This window comes from Typopeltis vanoorti, chromosome 20 (assembly GCF_054136105.1).
Source record: "Typopeltis vanoorti isolate ZY-2024b chromosome 20, IOZ_Tvanoo_1.0, whole genome shotgun sequence".
Classification (NCBI taxonomy): domain Eukaryota; kingdom Metazoa; phylum Arthropoda; class Arachnida; order Uropygi; family Thelyphonidae; genus Typopeltis; species Typopeltis vanoorti.
Genome location: NC_143568.1, coordinates 16,505,348 through 16,528,567, shown reverse-complemented (window position 1 = coordinate 16,528,567; position 23,220 = coordinate 16,505,348). Strand labels below are relative to the sequence as shown.

Sequence of the window (23,220 nt, the reverse complement as noted above, 5' to 3'; positions counted from 1 at the left end):
GATAAGGAGGAAAGTGATCAAAAGAACACAACACACTCCTGAGATATACCATGCAGTGATCAGAAGATCTGAGACACAACTGGTGACCAGTAGCCAAGGGTAGAAGGCAGACCATATGATCGTATTTACCAAACATGCCAGACCTGATTAGATGACTGAGAAATGTCATGAGCATCCACCCAAATTTCTCTGAACCTTTCCATTGCTTTTATTCAGAGGTAGGTGGTGGTGGTGGTGTCTGGGAGATCTGTGATGGAGAATAGCTGAATTCTTACTGTTGGTCAATAATTAACTGGTTTGTATATGGTTACTGAAGTTATCCACGATTGTTGAGAGAACTGAAATGAGAACAGTGGATCAATAGTTTGATAGCTGACTTAACATCCTTTGATGGGATGGGGTTGAATATAGATTTTGCTTCCTTGATGTGCAGGTTGGATTCTGGATGAGTAGAAAAAATTGAAAAGACAATACAGGATGGGTTTAAATTTGAAATCACAAACTTTGAGCACAGTTGGAAGGATACCATCAGAAAAACTAGAAAACTTGTTAATTTCTAAGCTGTATAGGATTGTAATTTCTTGAAAGATTAGGGAGGCATGGAATGAATTACTTGTGGTAAGGTGGGGGATAATTTGTTATTATCTATATAAGGGTTTGAGGAGAAGAATGCTGCAGGAGGTCTAACATCTTTGAGTGACATTATACTGGAACTGTGTAATATCACCTAATGCATTTGGCATTTTCAAAATCAGATTTGGATTTATTGATGGTTTATTTGCAGCTGATATGAGTTGTGGTATAAGCTGAGCATGAAGCTGGCTGCAACAAGTGTATATGTTGGTTAGAATATTTCAGATTCTTACTTTAGATAGTGCAATGATTTCAGAATCAGTATGTTGTAAATTTCAAAGAAAGAAACCCAAGCTAGAAATAAAAAAAAAAACATTGTTATTTGTTTGTATTAAAAATAAATACTGTAATCTACCATTTATCCCACCACAGTGACAAGGCAGTTTGCTGTTCTTATAATTAAAGGGGCAGATAAGTGAAGTATAGTTGACCCTAGAACAATGCGGGGATTAGGGGCACTGATCCCCTGCGTTGTTCAAAAACCCATGTATAACTTTTGACTCCCAAAAAAACTTAATTGCTAATAGTCTGCTGTTGACCTAGAAGCCTTACCAATAACATAATCAAGTAATACATATTTTTAATATATACATATGTACTATGTTCTTACAATAAAGTAAGCTAGAGAAAAGAAAATGTTATTAAAGAAAATCATAAGGAAGAGAAAATACATTTATGGCACTGTACTGTAATTATCGATACCATAAATTTACATCACCTGTTAGTACTACATCAATATTGTCTTATATGATAAAATGTAGATGTAATACGTATTACTAACACTAAACATCAAATATTTTCAAAAATGAAAAGATAACGTGAAAAATAAATTATTCATATTTATTTACAGGTACAGCAATCCCTAGGTTAATGCGCCTAATGCATTCTTTAAAACAGGCACATTAACCGAAAATGCATTAATCGAATATAATAACCTATGGGAAAAAGTAGAATTCGTTCTGCAAATTTCTTTATTGATCCTTAATTTTTTTAATAAAAGAATTAGGGTATATCTCAGGGTCTAGTTAGGAAAACCATGAAGCTGAAAGACAATAAAACATATTCAGATTATAAATTTATTATTCTACTTCTTAACAAAGAATTGAGCTAACATAGCTTGGCAAGCATTCTGTTTCATTTTTTTCATACATCTGATAGTAGGCCCTATTGTCTCTTCTACTACTTCTGCAAATTGTACTGCTTCTCTCTTCATCAGGGTCAGCCTCCAAGCATTGCTGCTTAAAAACTTTGATTGTACAAAAAATATTTTCAAATTGTTTCTGTGAAATCTCTTTGGGCTTATCAGTGATTAAATTTTCTTCATATTCTTCAGGATCTTTTCGCTGTGCATCTAAATTTAGCAGGTCGGAATCACTCAATTTCTCAGAATGAGTTTAATTTCGATTCATTTGAAAAGCCTCTAAAATCATTTGCACAATGTGCTTCCAAATGGTTTGCATATTGCTAGCAGTAATTTCATTCAACTTTGTGACCTTATAATCAGGCTGAGATTTCGCTGATTTGGCCAGAAAAGTCTTGGAAGGCATTCGCTTCCAAAAAAAGGTTGGTTTCATCGACATTAAATATTTGTTAGTCACAATAGCCCCCCCTTCTTCCACAATTTTCTTCAAAATTGCTGGATAATTTGCGGCAACCTCCTTATCTGCATTTACAGTTCGCCTGTGATTAGAACATTATGTAGGCTATTTCTCTTTTTGAAACACTCAAACCACCGAGCACTAGCGTGGAATTCTTCTTCTTTTTCATCACTGATAGTCCTTTCTTTCAAGGTTGCAAAGAGATTTAATGCTTTTGATTTAATAAGACCGGTGCTTAGTGGGATCCATTTTTGGTTACAATCATCGATTCATCTAGTAAGAAGTCTCTCTAATTCAGTCATAATACTTTGATTTCAACTGCATGCATGATGAACTTGGAGCAGCCTTACGTTTTTTCTTTGTATTCAGCAGATTTACTTAAAATTACTCGTATAATTGATTCATCTATTTTTGTGTTCTTGTCCTATCTTTGCTCTGGACTCGCCTTATTCATTTTTCTTTATTATTTCAAGTTTTTCTTCCAATGAGATTATGTTTTGAATCATTTTCACACTTCTACTTTTTTGCTCATTTATTCTTTTACTCATGATGAAAGGTTGGGAAGATACTTAAAAATAAAAAAGTAAGGAAAATAATTACAAAGGAGGCACGAGATATGATCATCAAAATGTTATGTAATTAGCAGACGACATAAATTTTGGCAATAAATTTGGAACATAGTGTACATGAAAATAGTGTAATATGCCATTTAAAAATAACTTTGTAAGATGTTTTAAATCTGTAACTAAATTATTTCATCTTGGTGAGTGATTTTTTTAAAATAGTTATCCATAAAAATGTATAGATAGAAAATAATTAAAATCGGTAACATTTATTTTTAAGAAGTATATAGGTGCACTAATCGAAAACACACTAATCGGAGCTGCATTAATCGAGGGATTGCTGTATAGCAATTCATGCATTGATAACGAAGAAGTAGCAATATGATTGCTTTATGGTATCTTAGTGTAATCGATAAGATTGCTTCACGGTAGCCTAGCCTATACAATGATGAATGAATCTTTATAAAATTATTTTATTCTAATTAATAAATTTAATGTTAATTAATAGCAGTTAATTTTATGCAGTGATGATGTAATACTGCATCTTTACGTTTGTTTACATTTCTTTCAGCTGCGAATGGTGCTATATATGGTGTGTAAATTTTGATAAATTTGAAGTTTTTGTAATAGATCTGTGTTTATTTTATGGTAATAAATGATAAAATAGACTAGTATCGACATATTTCATGAAATAAATTCATGACATATACTTAACTCTGTTAATTTTTTCGATATTTCTAGGCCACAGGTTTTTTTTTTCAAATTGTTGCAAATCTCGAAAAAAATTTCCAACATATTTATTGAAAAAAAATCTGTATATAAGTGAATCTGCACAGTTCAATTCCACATTGTTCAAGGGTCAACTGTATAATTATATGGTGCACTACCATGAGTTGATTGACATACAGGAATTCTCCTTTACATGGTTTTGAATAACATCCTTTTTCAAATTAACATAGTTAATAAAGTGATATCATAGTTTATTTAACATGGATTAAAAATTCATGTAATACATTCCTCATGCTGATGCAGACTATCCTCGACCCTGAGGCAATGCATAGCTTTACAGTATCACTAAATACAGTACAGAGACATTTGCGTTTCATATGCTATATTTTGCGATATTGTAATTAGAGACAACTGGAACGAGTGAAAATGACCTTGCATAATGAAAAATACTCCCTTCCACAGACACTGTACTGCATACGTGCAGGCAAAACAAAGTTTTATTTTATTACCAATCAGTATTTAGCTAAATACATTGCCTAACATCCTATTTTCAGTTGCAGAAAATATGTGGTAACGCTTGTTTATAATGCAGCTATTGGGTGCAGAAACCAAATGATTTATATAAAGCAAATAAAGATTTAATACTTGAAATCAGAATTGCATTTGAGATTTTCTATGTTATTCTGTTCTAATTTCATAATTGTATAATAATTTTACAAATAAAGTTTGACCAAAACATTCAAAATACATATAATGTATATTGTAAACATAAAATTGTGCCCCCCCCATCAAAGAACTTGTCATTCAGAAAATGTTTGGGAATTATTAAACTTGCATTTAGAAGAATTTAGGAAAATAACATTAACATTGATGATTAACATTAACAAATATGGTGCTTTTTCAAGGTGCTTCAGGTTACCAATAAATAAGGTGGTGGTGGTGGTCTCAAATTGGATGATGGAATTCTTCCACAACTTTAAAGACATTTACAAAACAAACCCTGCTGTGGGATTTGAACCTGCAACTGTTGGTCAGAGAGAGCAGAAGTGCTTTCTAATCCCAAAACTATTAGGATAGGGGCACATCATGTAAAAATGCATCATTTATGGGTTGCACACCAGTGTAAGATGCAAGAAAACTGGAAATAGTGTTATATATAATTTCTCATAGTGTTGATCTGATGATCATGTTAAGAATACTGCACTGATTTTGGGCACATTGTAAATGTGGGTACTGGGGAAGGAATCCATCTCGTGACTGTTGGTATTCAAGTTTTAATGGATTCTTCTGACAGAGAGGGCATGCGATGAGTTGTTGATATAGTGAAATAGGAAGATGGTGTGCCTCAGTCATCTGTACAAGGGTTAGTAGAGGAGAATAATGTCAAAAGATCAGTCTTTTCTTTGGGCAGTGTTATGGTGATACCATTTGGATGGGATTGATGTGAGAAGGGGAAGCAGTTGTATCCAATAATCTTTGCAAGGAACCAAGTGTGACCAAGAGGCAAGTTGTCTGCATTCAATCCTTTAAGAGTTGGAATTGTTGATATATATGAGGCACTTGAGATATGCTTTTTTAATCTAAGACTGCTTGTTGGATAATGAAGGCTTTGAATAGTAATCAAGGGATTTTGGGTGAAATCAAGGATGAAGGTTTTACCAAAGATTATTTCAGTTATTTTATTCAAAGCAAGTGTTTGGATTAAGTGCAGAAACAGTAATTAGGCCATAGAAATAAAGAACAGGAATTGTAAGTCTTCTCATATGACACCATTATAGTATAAAGGACAAGAAAATGAGAATTGCTGCATTTTCTTGTCAGGATAGCTGGTTAAGATATGGTCCTGGGTGTCTGGAATATGATTATTATCTAGGATTCTAATGGATAGGTGAACAATTTGTTAGATCATTGCTATAATATTAGCAAATATATCTAGTTCTTCAAACTTGATCAGGGAATTAGAGAAAAGCAAATTTAAGTTGTGAATGCTGAAGTCCTCAAGGAAAGATGCCTTAACTGCTCAGGTAATTAGACTGCAAAAAAATCAAGCTTCAGAGGTGAATAATCAGCATGGTCAGAGTGGTTATCAGAATTGCAGAGCAGTGAAGAGTAAAAGAATGCAGCATTGTGTGTGCGTGCACGCATGCATGCATATGTGTGTGTGGCAAAGAAATTTTGCACCACACCAGATCATAAAGAAGTGATTTTAAGTTTAGCATTCTCTCATGTGAAATTTGTCAGTGGTAGTAAAGACCTCTGTTTGAGGTTCTGTGAGAAATAAGTCTGGTTAGTGAAGCTTTGTAGAAAGAATGTCCTCCCCCATCCCCCAGATTTTTATTTATTTATTTATTTTTTTTATTTAAAGGTTGGTGATTTCAGAAAGTTACAGAACAATTGCATGCAGCATGGAGGTGGAAGCATTTTACCAGGGATCACCCATTCTTCCATCCATGTGTGATCTCAAAAATTACATTGTATATGTTTTATTTTGACTCTAGATACTGGCCTGGTTGGCAAGTGGAGTGTACCTTCTCACAGAAACGAGGTATGGGCTTCAATCCCATTATAGGTGTGGATATTTATGAATTTGTTCAGGTGGTTCAGGTTAATGAATTTCTTTGTTGAGTATGAGGCCATTCCTATTTATTTGAAGACTGAAGTTACTTGAAAAAGTTCTACAGCATAGTTTCCAGATTATCAAAACTTTAGTTCAATTATAAGTTAATATACTATAGATTCATAACCGTTCATGAGTGGAATTCCAATTTTAAAAAAATCTAGTAGACCAGACAGCAAAGTTATTTGCTAACTGTAATATTCTGAGTAGTTCAATATCTCCTGCTATAGAAAATTTTTACCCTGTTAGGAGATAACATTTTTGATATTAAGTTAAGGTGTTCTGTAGGTTGGCAATATTGGTAACTGCTTTTATTTTTACAAGGATATTTTATTCAGGTTTTACTGATTATGTTGCTGTGATTCTCCTTTCAGATAATTATTAATGATGAAAGTGTAGCTTTGTGAAAAAGAATGTTGAAAATCAATTTAGTTTATTGAAGAAAGGTCAAACAAGAAAATTAAACAAAAAAAAAAAAAGACTTTTATGGTGCAGTTTGTCTTGTTCAGGATATGAGAAATATATCAGACCTCCTATACAAATTCCTTGATTAGTTAAATGTGAAAAATAAAAATTGGCAGTTCTGAGATACAGGAAGGTCTCATTTTACATTTCCTCTCTTTACAATGATTCAAATTAATGAACATTTCAAAATCAACAGCAAAAAATTAAACAAATAAACAACAAAAGCATAAATGCAGCATGTCAGCAGTGATTATCTTTTGTTTTCTATTCTATAGCATTGTGAGTATACTGTTCTTCTTCCCTTTTCGTATTAGGCCTATTGGCCTGTTACGGAACTATTCTAAGCCCTTTCAAGCCGTACCCGTCCCGAGGATAAGGTGGCTATCCCTATGCCTCCCGGTTTGTCCCATGTGTTTACGGGGCTAGTTTGCTTGTTGCAGGAGGAAAACCCTGCAGTCCCTGCCCAAAACTGGCTAACTTGGTTATGTCTGAGAAAGATCCTAAGCTCCTCACGTCAACAACAGGAATCGAACCCAGGACACTCCTTTCCCAGGCACATGGTTGCAAAGCACATAGTCACTCGGCTAACCGTGCGGACTTTGTGTGGGCATTGTGAGTAGAGATTGCAAAACATTTGCTTGTTTTGGTCCACTGTGAGCCACATTGTAAAGACTGCTAAAAAAGTGAAAGTTTTAGTAATGTTAGTATTTAAACAATAAATTAAAAATGTCATTTAAACACAGAGCCAATTTGACATCTCCTCAAGCTAAAAAAAAAAGCAGAAAATCATTTTGTGGGGGGAAAAGCAATTTGATGCATCAGATTGGGGGAGCATCATTCTGATATGTGTAAAGTATTAAAGTTAGTGCCCTCTACAGTTTCAACAGTAGCAACCAGTGCAGATAAGATAGTGTTCACATATAGGAATTGTTAATCCAAAAGTGTCAAGAACATCATATTCAAGGAGTGAAGCCTTGGGGAAAAGGAAAAATTATTAGTGCTATGGATTGACAATATGAATCAAAACAACATTCTTGTAATTCAAGCAGTAATCATGGAGGACAAAACAAAGTCCTTGTTTAATTAATGTTGACATTATGTCAGTCAGTTGCTAGAAAGTATTTTTACTTTAGTTTATAACTGAGTTTTTGAGTTGACTCGTTTATTTGAGTTATGTCAGAAAGATGGTTTAATATTATATGAGATATGAGGCAAGGATACACATCTCCACTGCTATCATCTATATAGATCACATTATGCTTTAAACCTGATATCATATTTGGAGATGTTAATCTCAGCTCTTTAATTTATGTGGATGTTATTCTAAATAAATCCACTTCATATTTGCAAGATTCCCTGATTCAATTTATGAATATGACAAATATTCAATTTAGGGGTTCATGTCAGGAATTTGATTTATAATTTATTGACCTGTGTTATTTATAAACATTATTTATGTAACACAATTATAAAATAACCATAATTCTTTATAAAAATTGAAAAATTATTAACTGCAGGAACCATTCGTTTTTTAAATACTGCACATTATAAAATTACCTTAATTTATGAACAGTGGATCAGGAACCCTATATAAAATGAAGCTTTCCTGTGCTTAATGAATTATCTGTTTATTGATATCCTTTGTTTTCCATTCCCATTTTCCCTTGCATGTTACTTAGTAGCCTGTCACAGCCCAAGTAATTTGGCTTCTTGAAACCTAATTAATGCACTGATAGGACAGTTAATCCTGTATGCATAGTGTATTATGACTATCAACTGAAATATGCATTCTTCTGCTGGTTTGTCTGTTTTGAGGAATTATAAACCCAAATTTCACAGGAGAGAAAACTCTTCCACTTCATATTAGACAAGCTAACTCACTTGTGCTTGAAAGTCCTAATAAAAGTTAATGTTCTAGACAGGATTCAAACCTAGGTCTGTCCAGCCAAAGAATATTGTTGAAACTGAAACTATTGAGGCTCTTCACTCGGCATTTATCAAGAAGAAATTATTTACTTCTAGAAGTGCTTGGATGCATAAACTTGATTGCATGAAGTTAAGTAACTTAAATAACTTGGAGATAATTCATCTGTCAAGAGACAATTGTCTCTTGACAGATGAATCTCTAAACAGATAAATTATCACAAAAGCAGAGTCATTTCTCTTAATGAAAGTTATCTATGATAATTTCCTCTGTAATGTCTTCATTTTTATTAAAGATATTAGAGAGGAAATTCTTTTGAATATCATCTATTTGCTCCCTTTTTTTCTCAGAACTCATATCTGTGGTGTCTTATCAATCAAATATTTTATTTCTAAGCCATATCTTTAAGATCTGTAAGTTAAAATTGGTTTGCACTGTCTTGTTTGCCTCTAGTTCATTGTTTTAGCAAATTTGTTATTCCATTTGGATTTATTCAAAACTGGCTACCTACCATTTCAACTTATACTGTTGTCTGTCTCCATATTTAATTTGCTGTCTTCACTGCAAGATTTTTCAAGTGAAAGCCATTAATCACCTTCTAGTGTTATTTGCATTTAACATTGTAATTTCAGCAACATTGTCAGTTCTGAATAAGACTTCCACATCTGCCTCCTCAGTTGTCATCATCAAATTTCTGACATGCACCTCAAGGGGTGTACAGGATCAATTAAGGTATAATATACATGGATGTCATGGGCAATTGACCAGCTACAAGCAGAAGATAGTTACACTGAGGTTTTTTGTTTGGTATGAGGATGCTAACTTAATTTTGGATCACCAAAAATGTTGTGGGTTTAAGTTGTCTATATTATTTGACGTTTCATGTACAGCACTGGTTCTGTCCTTAAAGTAATAATGCATAGGAGTTTTTTAAATTTGGAAACAAACATGTTGATCTCTGTACAAAAAAAGTTTCATTAGTGGATATCTGAAATTTTTCATAATGGTGGCTAGTATTTTTTTCTTTCAGTTGGTCAGCTAAGTAAGAATTTTTACTGTATACCTTTTCTGTAAGGGGATCTTGATAAGAAATCATGGATCAAAATCTGAGTATGGCAGCCATAACCCACGGAGTATGATTACATTTACTTCTGGAATGGAGTTACTTAGTAATGGTGTTCTTAACATCAATTCAATTACTATTAGTGAAATTACTCAAATATTGGCAATTCAAATATCTCTTTCTCTCTCACACACACACACACACACACACACACACACACACACACACACACACACACACACACACACACACACACACACACACACACACACACACACACACACACGTTTAGCACAAACTTCTACATACCATGTCGATCTGGTTGGTTTGAGTGGTTAATGTTTCTGCTCTCCATCCAACAACAGGCTTTGAATCCCACCTGAAAAGTAAAGGAATTGAAGGACTTGAAAAATTTCTTTATCCAAGATCTGCATTTTGAAATTGTTTGTTTTAGAGACTATTTTATCCAAATAGATTAAAATAAAATGTGTACAGAGCTTGAACTTTTGTGCTGGCTCACCAGTCAAGCAAATATCTTACAGCCTAGGTGTACTCTGCTACAGTCACCTGATGTGTTATAGTCACATGTTTAATCCCAGATCTGGTCAATTTATAAGCTTTTGTTAATGCTATGGCTAATTTTATCCAATATGACTACCGGTGTTATATGTTAGCTACTTATATGTGACTCCAGGAGGTGTTTGTATAATAATAATAATAAATTAGTGTGTTTAATCAGACAGTGAAGAAAATAATGCATACATTTTAAAAGTGGTACAAGACCATTTATTATTATTATTTTTTTAAATTAATGATACTATTTTTTTTGTTTTTGCTCCTAACACTGTGTCTTGAATCACTTTTAATGGAAAAAATCGGTTCCTGTTTTGCTCTTATAAGCAAATGTTGAAACACATTAAGTTTCATAAAAACTCAATTAATAAAATACTCTTAGGTCTACACATAACTACCTTTATGCATTTCTGAATTCTGATTCACTTGAAACATTGCCAGTGATGTCATATGACGCATCAGCAACTCAAAAAAAAAAAAAAAAAAAAAAAAGCGAAAAACATTTGCATCATAATTTGATATAAAGAAATATTTTGGTAAAATAAATACTTCATCAACTTTTCAAGTATTAATATTCACTTTATTAATGGACATATTTTGTATATTCCATCTGCGGGTAAGGGAAAAATATACCAGTGTACTCCTCATATCTAATCTAGTTGCCAGGTTGAAATTAATTGGTTAAATTGCAATACGAATTATGTCCTCTCATTAATATTCCATCTACAGAGCCTGTAGTAAGAAAGAATATTAATAACTTTATACAGAATAAAAATTTTCAGAAAGCTAAATATAATCGAAATATTAAATAATATATAAAATATTTCTTAATTTTTTTAAGATATTTTTAAAAGAAACATTTTTTGAAATATTTCTTTTTTTTTCCACATATATCCACAAAGAATTTTCGTACGATTAATTTTCGTAGCGCTAAATTGTCCAGACACAAGCATAAATCAACTAATTCCAATAATAACTATTATTTTTGTCATGTAAATTTTTTAATACTTGAAAAACATTCATTTTTCAAGAAATGATTGTTTTTCGTTTAAAAAAAAACTTAAATCCTAGGAATGTTGACAATCTGCAAAAATTAGCTCACTCACTCAATGTAGATGGGTCAAGTGAGAGATCATCATAATAATAAACCTCCGTGAGTTCAAGACTAACTGTTAGAGGTTTCACTCAGTTCAGGATTCCTCATCCCTTTGGATACTGAGCCTTTCAGCCAATAAATGTTAATTAGAAATAAATTGAATTTTATTTGGTCATAACTGACTTCAAAGATAATGAAAACCTACTAGTTTTCATTATCTGAAAGTTGAAGTCTGATGTATGGAAGCATCTGCTGAACAGATCTTTCTATACATCAAGAATTGACATAATCAAGAATTAACACAAGGTTAATTCTTGATTCCTATTAAGTGTGCCATATGAAAAGACAATCATAGATACTTTGATGCAAACAGTAAAGTTATCTTTTATGTAAGGACTGCCTTCCTTTCTTTCTTATTTTTACTGTGAATATCTGTTGCGAATGAGTGGTTGGAGTGGAGTTTGTAGTTCATCTCTTATCATAAAAGATGAATTAAAATTTAATAAAGAACTACAAACTACTCCAGCAATGTTCGCAATAGATATTCACAGACGCTCATACATAGCTATTCTCTAATCCTGCTCCACAACAAAATTCTGACATTCACTACAGGATTTCAGTTTCCATTCCTTACATTGGTAGACTATCAAGTTTGACTATATGTTTACTTCATTCTCCTTTCTATGAACATCCAGAGATCAATAATATTCCATATTCTTGTGGCCTTCCTTACACAGGACAGACATCTTAAAGTTTGGAAATATGATAGAAGATGTTGTTGATGTTAACAATAACAGAGAAGACAACTTGGGCCTGACTTTTCATTTTTCCCCCACCTTACCACCCACCATAATATTGAATGTAATAAGAGCTCCATGCCTTACATAGAGGACACCTTCTGTTCACGGTGTAAAAGAATCTACTACAGTCATCTGTTCACAAGGTACAATAGGAATCAAGGATTGATCCTGTGTGATATTTAAAAATTGTTTGAGATCTTTCCATACATCAGACTTCGACTTTTCAGCCAACTACCTGCACACAATGCTGAACAATAGTTAATTCATTCTACTTCTCACATTCCACATGATTTCATCCAGTTTATATTGTAACGATTATTACATAGTTTGTTTTTAGTAGTGTTATAGTTCGTGTTTGCTTTTATTGCATTGAATTTTATGCATTTTTACCCAGAAGCCAAAAGTTTTAGTGGCAAAACTAGGTTTCATTATCTTTGTAGTCAGTTACGACAAAATAAAATCCAGTTTATTTTTAATGGACTGTATTTTATCATCCTCTTCCCATAACCACCATAATATTATCTTATAGTTAAATACAGATATGTTAGTTTCAATTCAGCAGTTAGAATTGAATATTGCACATGAAGGTTAATCAGGTGTTAAAGCAGTTAGTACAGTATAGACAACATTATTAAGGAAATAATTAAACCTGATTATGGGAATAGGAAGTATTTTTCTCATTTCTTTACTGCAGCAGATACCTTAAAGTACACAACTAAACTAGCTGAATTAATGCTGTAACAAATTTTTATATGAAAATTAAGAATAAAAATGTTGAAATTGATAACAGTCTGGAAGATAAACACAAATTTAGCTACTTGGGCACCAATTTCACCGAGGATGGCAGATTAAATATTTAAAATATTTAATTAAATATTTAAAATAAGGCAGGCAGATAATGCCAACTGAAATATATTTATAGATAAATAAATTTACTTACAAAACAGAAACAACCAGAATTTTGATTATCTTCAAAATTCATGATATATACTCGTAAGAGTTGTGTACATTGTATTGTACTACATGACAATCAACCATATTACTGACTTCCTACTGAGTTTTCTTCTAAATTTATTTATTTTTATTTCTCAGGACTCCAGTAATGTCTGATCTTATATTTTGGTCTTTGTCCGACCATCCTGTCATTAAACCTGTTTTGCTCACTCTGTTTAAGTGACAGTACTACCTGAGATTAATTCTGCTTGCTTATTACTGAACTAACAGTGTCAAGTTCTTTATAATATCTTAATTTTTAACCATTAATTAGTTGCACCTTTTTTGTTACATAATTAGTCATGTGGGACCTATTTGTATTTCTTTAATTTTTCAATATTTCTCATGAAATCTTTTTTATTTATTATAAGGTTGATTATAGTGAGTAAAATTAACTAAACAAATAATTAATATTGCTTTATTTTTATATTAATTATTAACATTTTTATTCAGTCTTAATTTTGTGTACAATTATTGGATCTTACTGAAGAGAATGCTCATTGCAACAAAAGCTCAGACTTTTTTTTCTACTTTGACCTTATTTTATGATCCTTTGATCTTGGATATATTACACAACCATGTCAACAAATGTAATCATTGCAACTAGAATAAGAAAATGTGCATAAAATTACAAAATACTCACATAAGTAGTCGCATGGGTCAAAACATCATCGGTTTTGTCAGAATTTGAATTTGAACGATGGATGTGGTCAGCTAAACCCCATTCATCTAATTAAAGGGTTAACATGATTGTGATTGATGCCATCTGTTCGTCTTCTAATTTTTCTCAGACCTTACATCTACGTTCGTTTTTGCCTTTGATCAGTATTTTATTTCTAACCCAGCTCCCAGAACTTAAGTTAAATCGGTTTGAACTCTTTTATATACTGCAAGTTTTAGTGTTTGAATGATTTCTTTCTTATTCCGTATAAATTTATTCACCCCACCCCATCACACCAGCCTTGCTTATTCTGTTGTCTATTTCCACATTTCATTTGCCATTTTCACTTAAAAGTATGCTTAAATAGCTTTACTTGTTCTGTAGGTTTTTCACTCAGGATGCAGTTAGTATTTTTTATGTTCCTGTCTAATTTCATACCTTTGCTATTTTCTTTTTATTTTCTGATTTATGTGCCATATTTGTTAAATCGGTTTAGGCATCCTGAAGACTTACTGGATTTGTTTAATAGTGTTACATCATTTGCATCAAGTAAGGAGCTTGAAATTAACATCTCCAGTTTTGCTATCAAGTTTAATATAATTTTCCTTCATAACGTAATCCATATAGATAATGAATAACAGTGATGATAATATACACCCTTGTCTCACACCTAATTTTCATCAAACCATCTTCCTATGCTTCTTTCAATTCTGACTGCTGACATTTTAATACTGCCAATGTACAGCTTGGCTTGATGTATTGTATAATAGCATTCAACAATTTTTCTCATGGGCAAAATTGTCATATGCCTTTGTTATATTCTGATGATTTCTCATTTGTCTTAGGTTGTCATCAGATTTTTACTATATGCGGCATGAACCTAGCTTGTCATTTTCCTAAGTTTATCTTTTACAGTTTTTCTTAGCTTCTTCTCAAGTATTGCATGATTGCATAAATCTTACCTGAACACTCAAGTAGTTGAGTGTTCAGGTAAGTTTTATTTCCTTTTTTTATAGATGTAATACTGTAACAGGTTTAGTCCAGTCATCTGGAACGAAACCTAATCGACAGCCAGGCCTTCTGAATTATGCACTTTAGCCACTGTAAAAAATTGTATCTTTGTACCATAGAATTTTTGGTTGAATATTATCTATTTCAGAATCTTTTCCACAATTCAGGTTTCTGGTAGCTGTTTGTTCCAGTATCGATATATGCACCTAGTCACATCCCTCTTGAATATTTCTCACCACATTTCTATCACTCTTTATCTTATTTAATACCTTTCAAAGTAATTATGGTAGATCTAGAATATCTTTATTGTCAGATTCTGTTTTACCTCATCATTATCAATTTCCTGATATATACCCCCAAGGGGTTCACATTACTATGACAGCACTACATGATTAAGTTTACATATTAATCTCCTATCCACAATTTTCCTCCAAATTAGTTTATTACTTGTAAGCACTCCTATATTGTCATATCCAACATTCCGTTCTTCTAACTAAATCAATCCACCTAGACCTCGGTCTTCCTTTGGGTCTTTTTCTTGCCATCTTGGCATTAAACACCTGTTTTGCTAACCTTTTCTCACCCATTCTATTTAAGTGGCCAAACCACCTTGGATTAGCTCTGCTGACACATTCTTGAATACAAATAATGTCAACTTTCTTTCTAATATCTTCATTTTTAATATAATTCTGCCATTGATTCCATCGGTTCACTCTTAATTTTTCTCAGAATCCTCATATCTGTATCTCTAGTCTCTGATCAAGTGTTTTATTTCTAACCCAACTCTCAGATCCATACTTTAAAAAACTGGTTTAAACACAGTCTTGTATACTGCTAGTTTGGTGTTTTGGCTAATTTCTCTCTTATTCCATATTAAATTCCATATTAATCCACACACAAATTGTAGTTGAGTCTGCAATTTACCTGTAAAAGCTGCTCAATTTTAATTCTTTTTAAAACTTTCTTACATGTTGTTGTTTTCATTGTGATATTCATTTTATACTGCTTAGTACTAAGTAATGGTAACTCCCAATTTTGAATCCTCTGTACACTCTTGTATCCTGAACCAGCTTTATGATATCACTATCAATGATGACGTAATCGATGAGGTTTTTCTTATTTCTTCTGTCTTCTCTCCATGTGAACTTGTGCACATCCTTATGTTGAAACATGGTGTTAGTGACTAGTCCGTGTCCTGAGCAGAAGTCCAGCAAATCCCTACCATTATTATTAGCTTTGCCCTTTTCTCCAAATTTTCCCAAAACATTTGTTTATGCCTGGTGAGATTGATTTCCTACTCTGCTGTTCAGGTCTCTAACAAGGACTACTTTTTTCATTTTTCTTATGTTAGCTACCTGTTCTAATGACTCAAAACACTCCTCTCCATTTCTCCCTTTTCTAAGGGAGAAGGAACCCTCTGTTGGACCATAGGCACAAATAAGTTTCATTGTCCATTTCCTGATTTTGAAGTTTGCCCACATAACTACTTGAAACTGCTTTCCAATCAAGAAGTTTATCTTCGTGTTCTGTGTTGAATGCTATCACTACTCCTTCCTTTCCTTGATCATTATTGCCTGAAAATAGCATCTTATGCTTATTATTTAGTAATATCTCACCTGTTTTTGTCTTCTTTGTCTCAGTAATGCCAATTATGTACATATATTACTTTTCCAATTCTTCTGCAAGTTCAATTTCCTTTCATTAATACTCCTCATATTGATAGTTCCTATCTTTAATTCATCTGATGTTGAATTTATTCATCTTCTAGATATTGAGTTGGAGCTTGTTCCAGTAGCTGACTTTTCACTGTCTGCCCTGGTTCCCTGATGAAAATAGTGGGGGGGGGGCCTTGTTTAAATGGGACACCCCAGCCAGCATGAAATCTCATCATGTGCCATTATATGCATTTATGTTTTAAGCCAATAAAAAGTACCATTTGGTTAACAGGGCACACCATGTGAAGGTGGAGATTAGGTCAGAAGCCCCCAGTTGGTTCTCTGCATTCCTGAAAGGCGATGTGGAGGTCACTTCCCAGTTATTTGGCTTTGATCCTTAATCGACCCCTCTATGTTACCTTTATCATCTTTTATTCCCTTTACAGTAGTTTCCTTTATTTTGAATTTTTTTTTTTTTTTTTTTCCAATAGTCTCCAGTATGTTTTGCCACCTTTGTTTGCTGTGGTGTTACTAAATACTTGTTTTTGCAGATAACTTAACATTTATCTGCATTCTCTCAGATCACATAATGGCTTACTTTCTAGGAACTTCCTCCTTTTCCAGGACTTCTCTTAGTTGTTCAGTTCACTATAAAGTTTGAATTTTTCTATCCATGCATCTACTTTCACCAGATGCCTCCTTGGCTGAGCCACTGTCTTCTGACTCTGAGTCTCCAAGGTTTGGCTCCTGTTTTCATGTTCTTTTCTTTCTTGAATAATATTTTTATATTTGAGTCTCAACTTCAACTCCGAAAGCTGATTAACTTTTCTTTTAAAACTTTTTTACATACTTTCCTTTTAAGCGTGATATTCAATTTCATCCTGCTAAAAACTAAATGGGGATCACTTGCTATTCCAAATCTTGGTATACTTGTGTCCTGAACAATTGAAGATATTATGATTAGCAATAACGTACTTGATAGGATTCTTATTTCTTATATCTTCTGTGCATTTGAATTCGTGCACATCGTATTGAATGTTGTTTGTGATAAGTAGTACATCTTAAATGCCAGCCTGGTTGGTCGAGTGGTTAGAGTATCTGCTCTCCAGCCAAAAGGCCTCAGGTTCGAATCCTGCCGTAGGCATGGATGTTTGTGATTGTCTGTGAAAATACTAGTGGTGGTGGGGGACAGTATATGGTGTAGATGATGCAGTTGGTGGATGAGGCTGAGTGGTGGAGACGGAGAGTTATAGAGTAGGTGCCCTCCCTCGATGAGTCTTTGGACTCCCTGGAGGTGTCAAATAATAATAATAATAATAAATAGAAATCAGCAGACATTTACTGTTATTATTAACATGTCTCTTTTCTCCAATGTGGTGTTATTTTTCTACTATGCTTTTTTTAAGATCCCCAACAAGAACTACCTTTTTCCTTTTATGTTGAGTGCTTTCTATAAAGACTCAAAATTCCTTCACATCATCCCCCTTAGTAGAATCTTCTGTGGAGCCATAGACAAGTGATTCATTAATTCTCATTTCTGATGTTTGCTCATATCACTCTATTTATTATTGCCTGCTATTTAAGTGCTATAATATTCAGCATTAAACTCATGTTTAGTACTGAATATATAGCTACTTCTTTCTTATCTGATCATTGTTGCTGGAATATAGGTTCTTATAGTTATTTAGTATACTTTCACTTGTTCAGTGACGCCAATTATTTCAACATGTTCCCACATGGTATTCTCTAATTCTTAGAAAATATTATACTAGCATTATCCAAAGGTATTATGTTGCTACATTATTCAAACTACTTTTGACATATGGATCTGATAACTAGATTAGACATGACTGATTCGAGATTTGGAGTTCACAGTCTGAATGAGAAGTTAACAGATGGCATTAATGGCAAAATCGTATTAAAAATGAAAGGCCATATATTTTTTTTTTCTTCAAAAAACCTCTTGACATTATTGTTATTCAAGAATGTGGAAGTAGCTCTGATCCTATTGTATACTATAAATAATAGACCAACTTGGAAGAAAATTGTTGATAGGAAGCTAATATCTTAATTGTTGTGCTGTATTATAATATCCTCTATGCCCTTTGAGGTTGTATATGCTGGATAATGGTCACCTCCACTTCTGATGTAACAGCTTCTAATGGGGAAAAGCAAAAGCAAAAATAATTTCCATTGGTTGCACATAACAATTTCAGGATGCTGAAAATGAGAAGTTAAAACAAAACTGTCGTTGAAATGCATAACTTTAATACGAACTTTGTCCCCATTATACAGAATGATGAAGATTTAATAGTATTGCTTAATTCAAACCAAGTTTTTTTTTTTTTTTCTTTTTTTCTGCATCATCTTTGGCTTATCCAGTCATAAGTATCATGTGACTAAACAGGTCAGCCACTTAATATAGTGGTGATAGCCAACGTAGGTTTTCTCAGGAACTGCTTTTCTTTTATTGAAATTTACTAGAGGTGGATATGAGGTTACGAGATCTCTAAAAGCAAAGCAAGACGGTCAGAAAAGGTAGGAGTGATTAGAAGTTTCAAAGTTTTTTAATGCTGCACATTTTTTCTTAAATAACTACTTAGTGCTTAGAATATTTTATTTTTAATAGAAATCAATCATTAACAAATGATCTTAACTTTTGAGTACATAAATATCATAATTTTAATCACTAGAAAATAAGTAGCCAATATACAGGGTGTTCGGGATAAATTTGACATATTTATAATTAATTATATTTTTCCGTAAGTTACATGTATTAACACACACTTCTCTTCATTTAAAAGTTTGGACCCTTCTTCATTCATATACAAGATGTCAGAAAGGATGGATAGCTGGAACCCACCTGAATCATGGAAGAGAATAACTTGTATCATGATGATTCGTGCCCGCCATCAAAATAAGGATATTACGACTGCTGCCCAATGCTCCCTGAATACAGTAAAAACAATCAGGCATGAACTAGAGACTTGCAATGGTGACTACGAGGATGTAGCAAGAAGAAAGATCCCTAGCAGACGATCTGATTGCGTTCGTACAGCAGAATTCCTCGCAAATCTGCAGGAACAGGTGTTGAAGAACCCTGGCATTGGAATTCGGGCTTTGTTCGTGGAGTTGCTAACTGTAGTCAAGCCCTGGATAACAAGGGTAGCCAATGGTAGGCCGTATGTATGGCAGCAGGATTCGGCCCCTTGCCACACCTCTGGGAAAAGTCAAAAATGGTTGTCTGAAAATTTCTACGACTTCACCAGTCCAAATGTTTGGCCTCCAAACTCCCCAGACCTTAACCCCATGGATTATTTTGTATGGGGCACAGTTGAAAAAGACACCAATCGCACTTCCAGTAATACAAAAGCCCAGTTAATGGATAAAATTAAAACAGTTTTTGCGGCCCTTCCCAGGGAGACTGTAGCATCAGCTTGTTCGAGGTTCCGAAGCAGAATTGAAGCTGTGATCGATGCTAATGGTGGTTATTTTGAGTAAATCTTGTTGATAGTATTGTAATTAACTCTGCCTGTAATGTTTTTTTGTCAATTCATTAAATTTAATAGATACAAAGAAGATTTTCTTTTTCCTTACGAAACTGTCAAATTTATCCCGAACACCCTGTATATAAAATGATTTCAATATGCAGTAGGATTCTACTAAGTAGATCGGATCTAGTGCTAGTTATTTAACAGTTGCTATAAAATATAATGTTAATCATATGCTAATTTTGCTTGATTTCTATATAATGCTAAATCAGTATTGCTAATTTTTGTTTTAGGTGCTGAGGTAGCAAAGTATTGTTCTCTTCATTTCCCAAACTTCCTTCTTGATATATCAGAGTACAAAAAAGGTAATGTGGTGAAGGCATTAGAAGATGCTTTTCTGGAGTTTGATAATACTCTTACAGAACCATCTGTAATAAATGAACTAAAGCATTTAGCAGATTTAAGTGACACTTCTGATTCAGGTAAGGAAACAAAACATATTTGTTGTTATCTCCTCATCTAGGAAAAAAAAAAAATTCCTAATTGCTGTCATATATATTTTTTTTTAACTTTTTTTCACCCATGTATTTTTGCTTGAGTAACAATGTTTGGGAAACAACCAGCTAAATGGCTAAAACTCCAGAGTAGTTTTAGCCATTAGATTTTATATATCCATTTCAGATTGCTTTAATAATTCTAATTAATCAATTATATTTTATTGCATCAACTTAAAAGTAAAGACTGTGTTTAAACCATGAGAAAAAAATTGTTATGTAGGTAGGCGTATACAGATAAAGCCTGTATAATATAATTCTTGTACTATAAATTTATTCTTTTATTTAAATAAAAATAAACATACCATGTTGGAGGCTTAATGGATTGTATACAGCAATCAGAAAGGATTAAAACAGAATTTAATACTTCCTATATTTCATGTCAGTCACTGAGAAATCTTCAGGAATTACAAAAAAACTAATGTAACATATACACAAATAACACACAATACTAAGTCCAACCATGTGGGTGACACTAAAGTCCTACCTAGGTGGAGCGTCCTCTAAGGGCAGTTGTAGGTGGCCTGGAATGTAAGGTTGAATTTCTGATGATAAGTGTTTCCCAAATCTTAGGAAGCTTAATGCAACTGTATTTATTAAGATTTGGTTGATTTCTGAGAACTGCTGCTGCTGATTCCAAAAATAGTCTGTGGTGGAGCATGGTGTTTTTTTTTCCATGAGATCCTGTGGGTTGTATCCAAGACATGGTCAGCCAGGCCTGACTGACCATAGTCGTGGTTGCAGATGTATGACTTGTGTTGCTGATCTGCCTGTCTGTCCAAAGTATGCCAGCTTACAGGAACAGGGTACTTTATAAACTCCAAGCACTGAGAGAGAGGAGGGAGCTGATCTTTCGTAGAACGGATAAGGGTAGCAAGTTTGCAGTGGGGCTTAAATGCTGTGTGTAGGTTATACTTTTTTAAAATCTCGGCTATTTTTTCGGATGTGCCATGGATGTAGGGTATGGTGATGGCATTTCTAAACTCATTCTGAAGAGAAGACCAGGGAATGGGGGAGGAATTGAATATTTTTTTTAATACTGTGATCGCTGTAGCCATCGGAGAAGAAAGTGTTGCGCATGTGGTCAAGCTCAGTTGTAAGGACGGTTCCACTGGAACAAAGATTGTGAGCTCTCTTGGTTAGAGTTTTAATGATGCCATATTGTTGAGTAGGGTGGTGGTCGGAGAGTTTGTGAATGTATCTGACTGTGTGCGTTTGTTTTCTATATACAGTGAAGGAAAGTGTACTGTTAGGAAGGATTGTAACTAAAGTGTCTAGGAAGGGTAAACAATTGTTCTTTTCCTTTTCCATCGTAAACTGGATTCTTAGATGTAGGCTGTTGAGGTGGCTGACGAAGGAGTCTAATGTGTCTGGGCCATGAGGACAAATAGAACACATCATCTACATATCTTAGCTAGATAGAAGGTTTGAGAGGGGCTGAGTTTATGGCTTGTTTTTCAAAATCTTCCATATAAAATTGGCAAGGGGGGGGGAACCCATGGCTGTTCCCTCTATCTGCTTGTAGATTTTGTTCTTCCAAGAAAAATAACCAGAATTGATGGCAAAGGAAAAGAGATCTAAGATATCAGAAGGAAAAACGTTTTCTAAGAGTGCTAAGGATTAAGGGAATGTTTGTAAACAATGATGTCAAAGCTTACCAATATGTCTGTGTTATTTAAGGTTAAATTTTCTATGAGAGTTTTAAAATGGGTTGAATTTTTTATATAGGATATGGAAAGTCCAGTGAGGGGGGGGTCAGAGATTTGGCCAGCTGTTTTGACAGTTTGTAGCAGGGTGCGTTAGTGATATCTACTATAGGTCTTAGTGGGGAATTGGGTTTGCGGATTTTTGGTAAACCGTATGTTTGGGAGGGGAACAGAAAGGTTTGAGTTTTTCGTGATGTCCGGGGGCCAGGAAGATACTTTTTTAAGTAAGTTTTTTAATTTTTTAACTTTTGTTTTTGTGGGGTCGTGTTCTAGCAGGATGTAGGTAGAGCGATCTCAGAGGATAATTTCCATTTTTCAATTGTATTCCATGGCATTACCCTTACCTGTTGGGCAGACGATAAATTACTTTTTGGAGGCGAAGACTGGGCGAGGATGTTAGCGACGTCAAGTCTGATATTATTTGCTATCTCTGGCGGTAAGCAATAGATCCCGTGTTCGATGTTAAACATTACATCAAGCACCGGCACTCCTTTTGGAGCGACCGCGAAATTGTGGCCGAGGCTTAGGGCACTGGCGACATCGTCGTTGAGCCTTTTGGAAGATAGGTTAACTACTGTCTGGAGCAATTGAATTTGCAGTTGCACTTTACACAGGTTGTTATATTTCTTGATATGTTTATTTTTTATTTTCTGAAATTCTTTCTATGCTGAAGCTTCTGAAATGACAGAGAGAATAGACCAAAGTTCAGGGTTAAGTATAGCAGAGATCACTGTTCTACAAAAGATCAGCTCCCTCCTCTCTCAGTGCTTGGAGTTTATAAAGTACCCTGTTCCTGTAAGGTGGCATACTTTGGACAGACAGGCAGATCAGCAACCATCCACCTGGAGGAACACAAGTCATACATCTGCAACCACGACTATGGTCAGTCAGGCCTGGCTGACCATTTTTGGATACATCCCACAGGATCTCATGGGGAAAAAACCACTATGCTCCACCACAGCAAATTCAAAATAGAGAGACTATTTTTGGAATCGGCAGTAGCTCTCAGAAATCAACCAAATCTTAATAAATACAGTTGCATTAAGCTTCCTAAGATTTGGGAAACACTTATCATCAGAAATCCCACC

At 33.9% G+C, this 23,220-nt stretch overlaps 1 protein-coding gene across 2 annotated transcripts in view; it reads left to right on the top strand.

The window, feature by feature from the left end:
• LOC150095253 (protein phosphatase 1G) overlaps positions 1-23,220 on the top strand; it is a 167,263-nt gene that overhangs the window by 15,163 nt on the left and 128,880 nt on the right. For both annotated transcript variants that reach the window (XM_090410084.1, XM_090410083.1), the window contains exon 3: positions 20,166-20,354. In XM_090410084.1, coding sequence (XP_090266210.1) covers positions 20,166-20,354 — 189 coding nt within the window. The remainder of the gene's footprint in view (positions 1-20,165; positions 20,355-23,220) is intronic.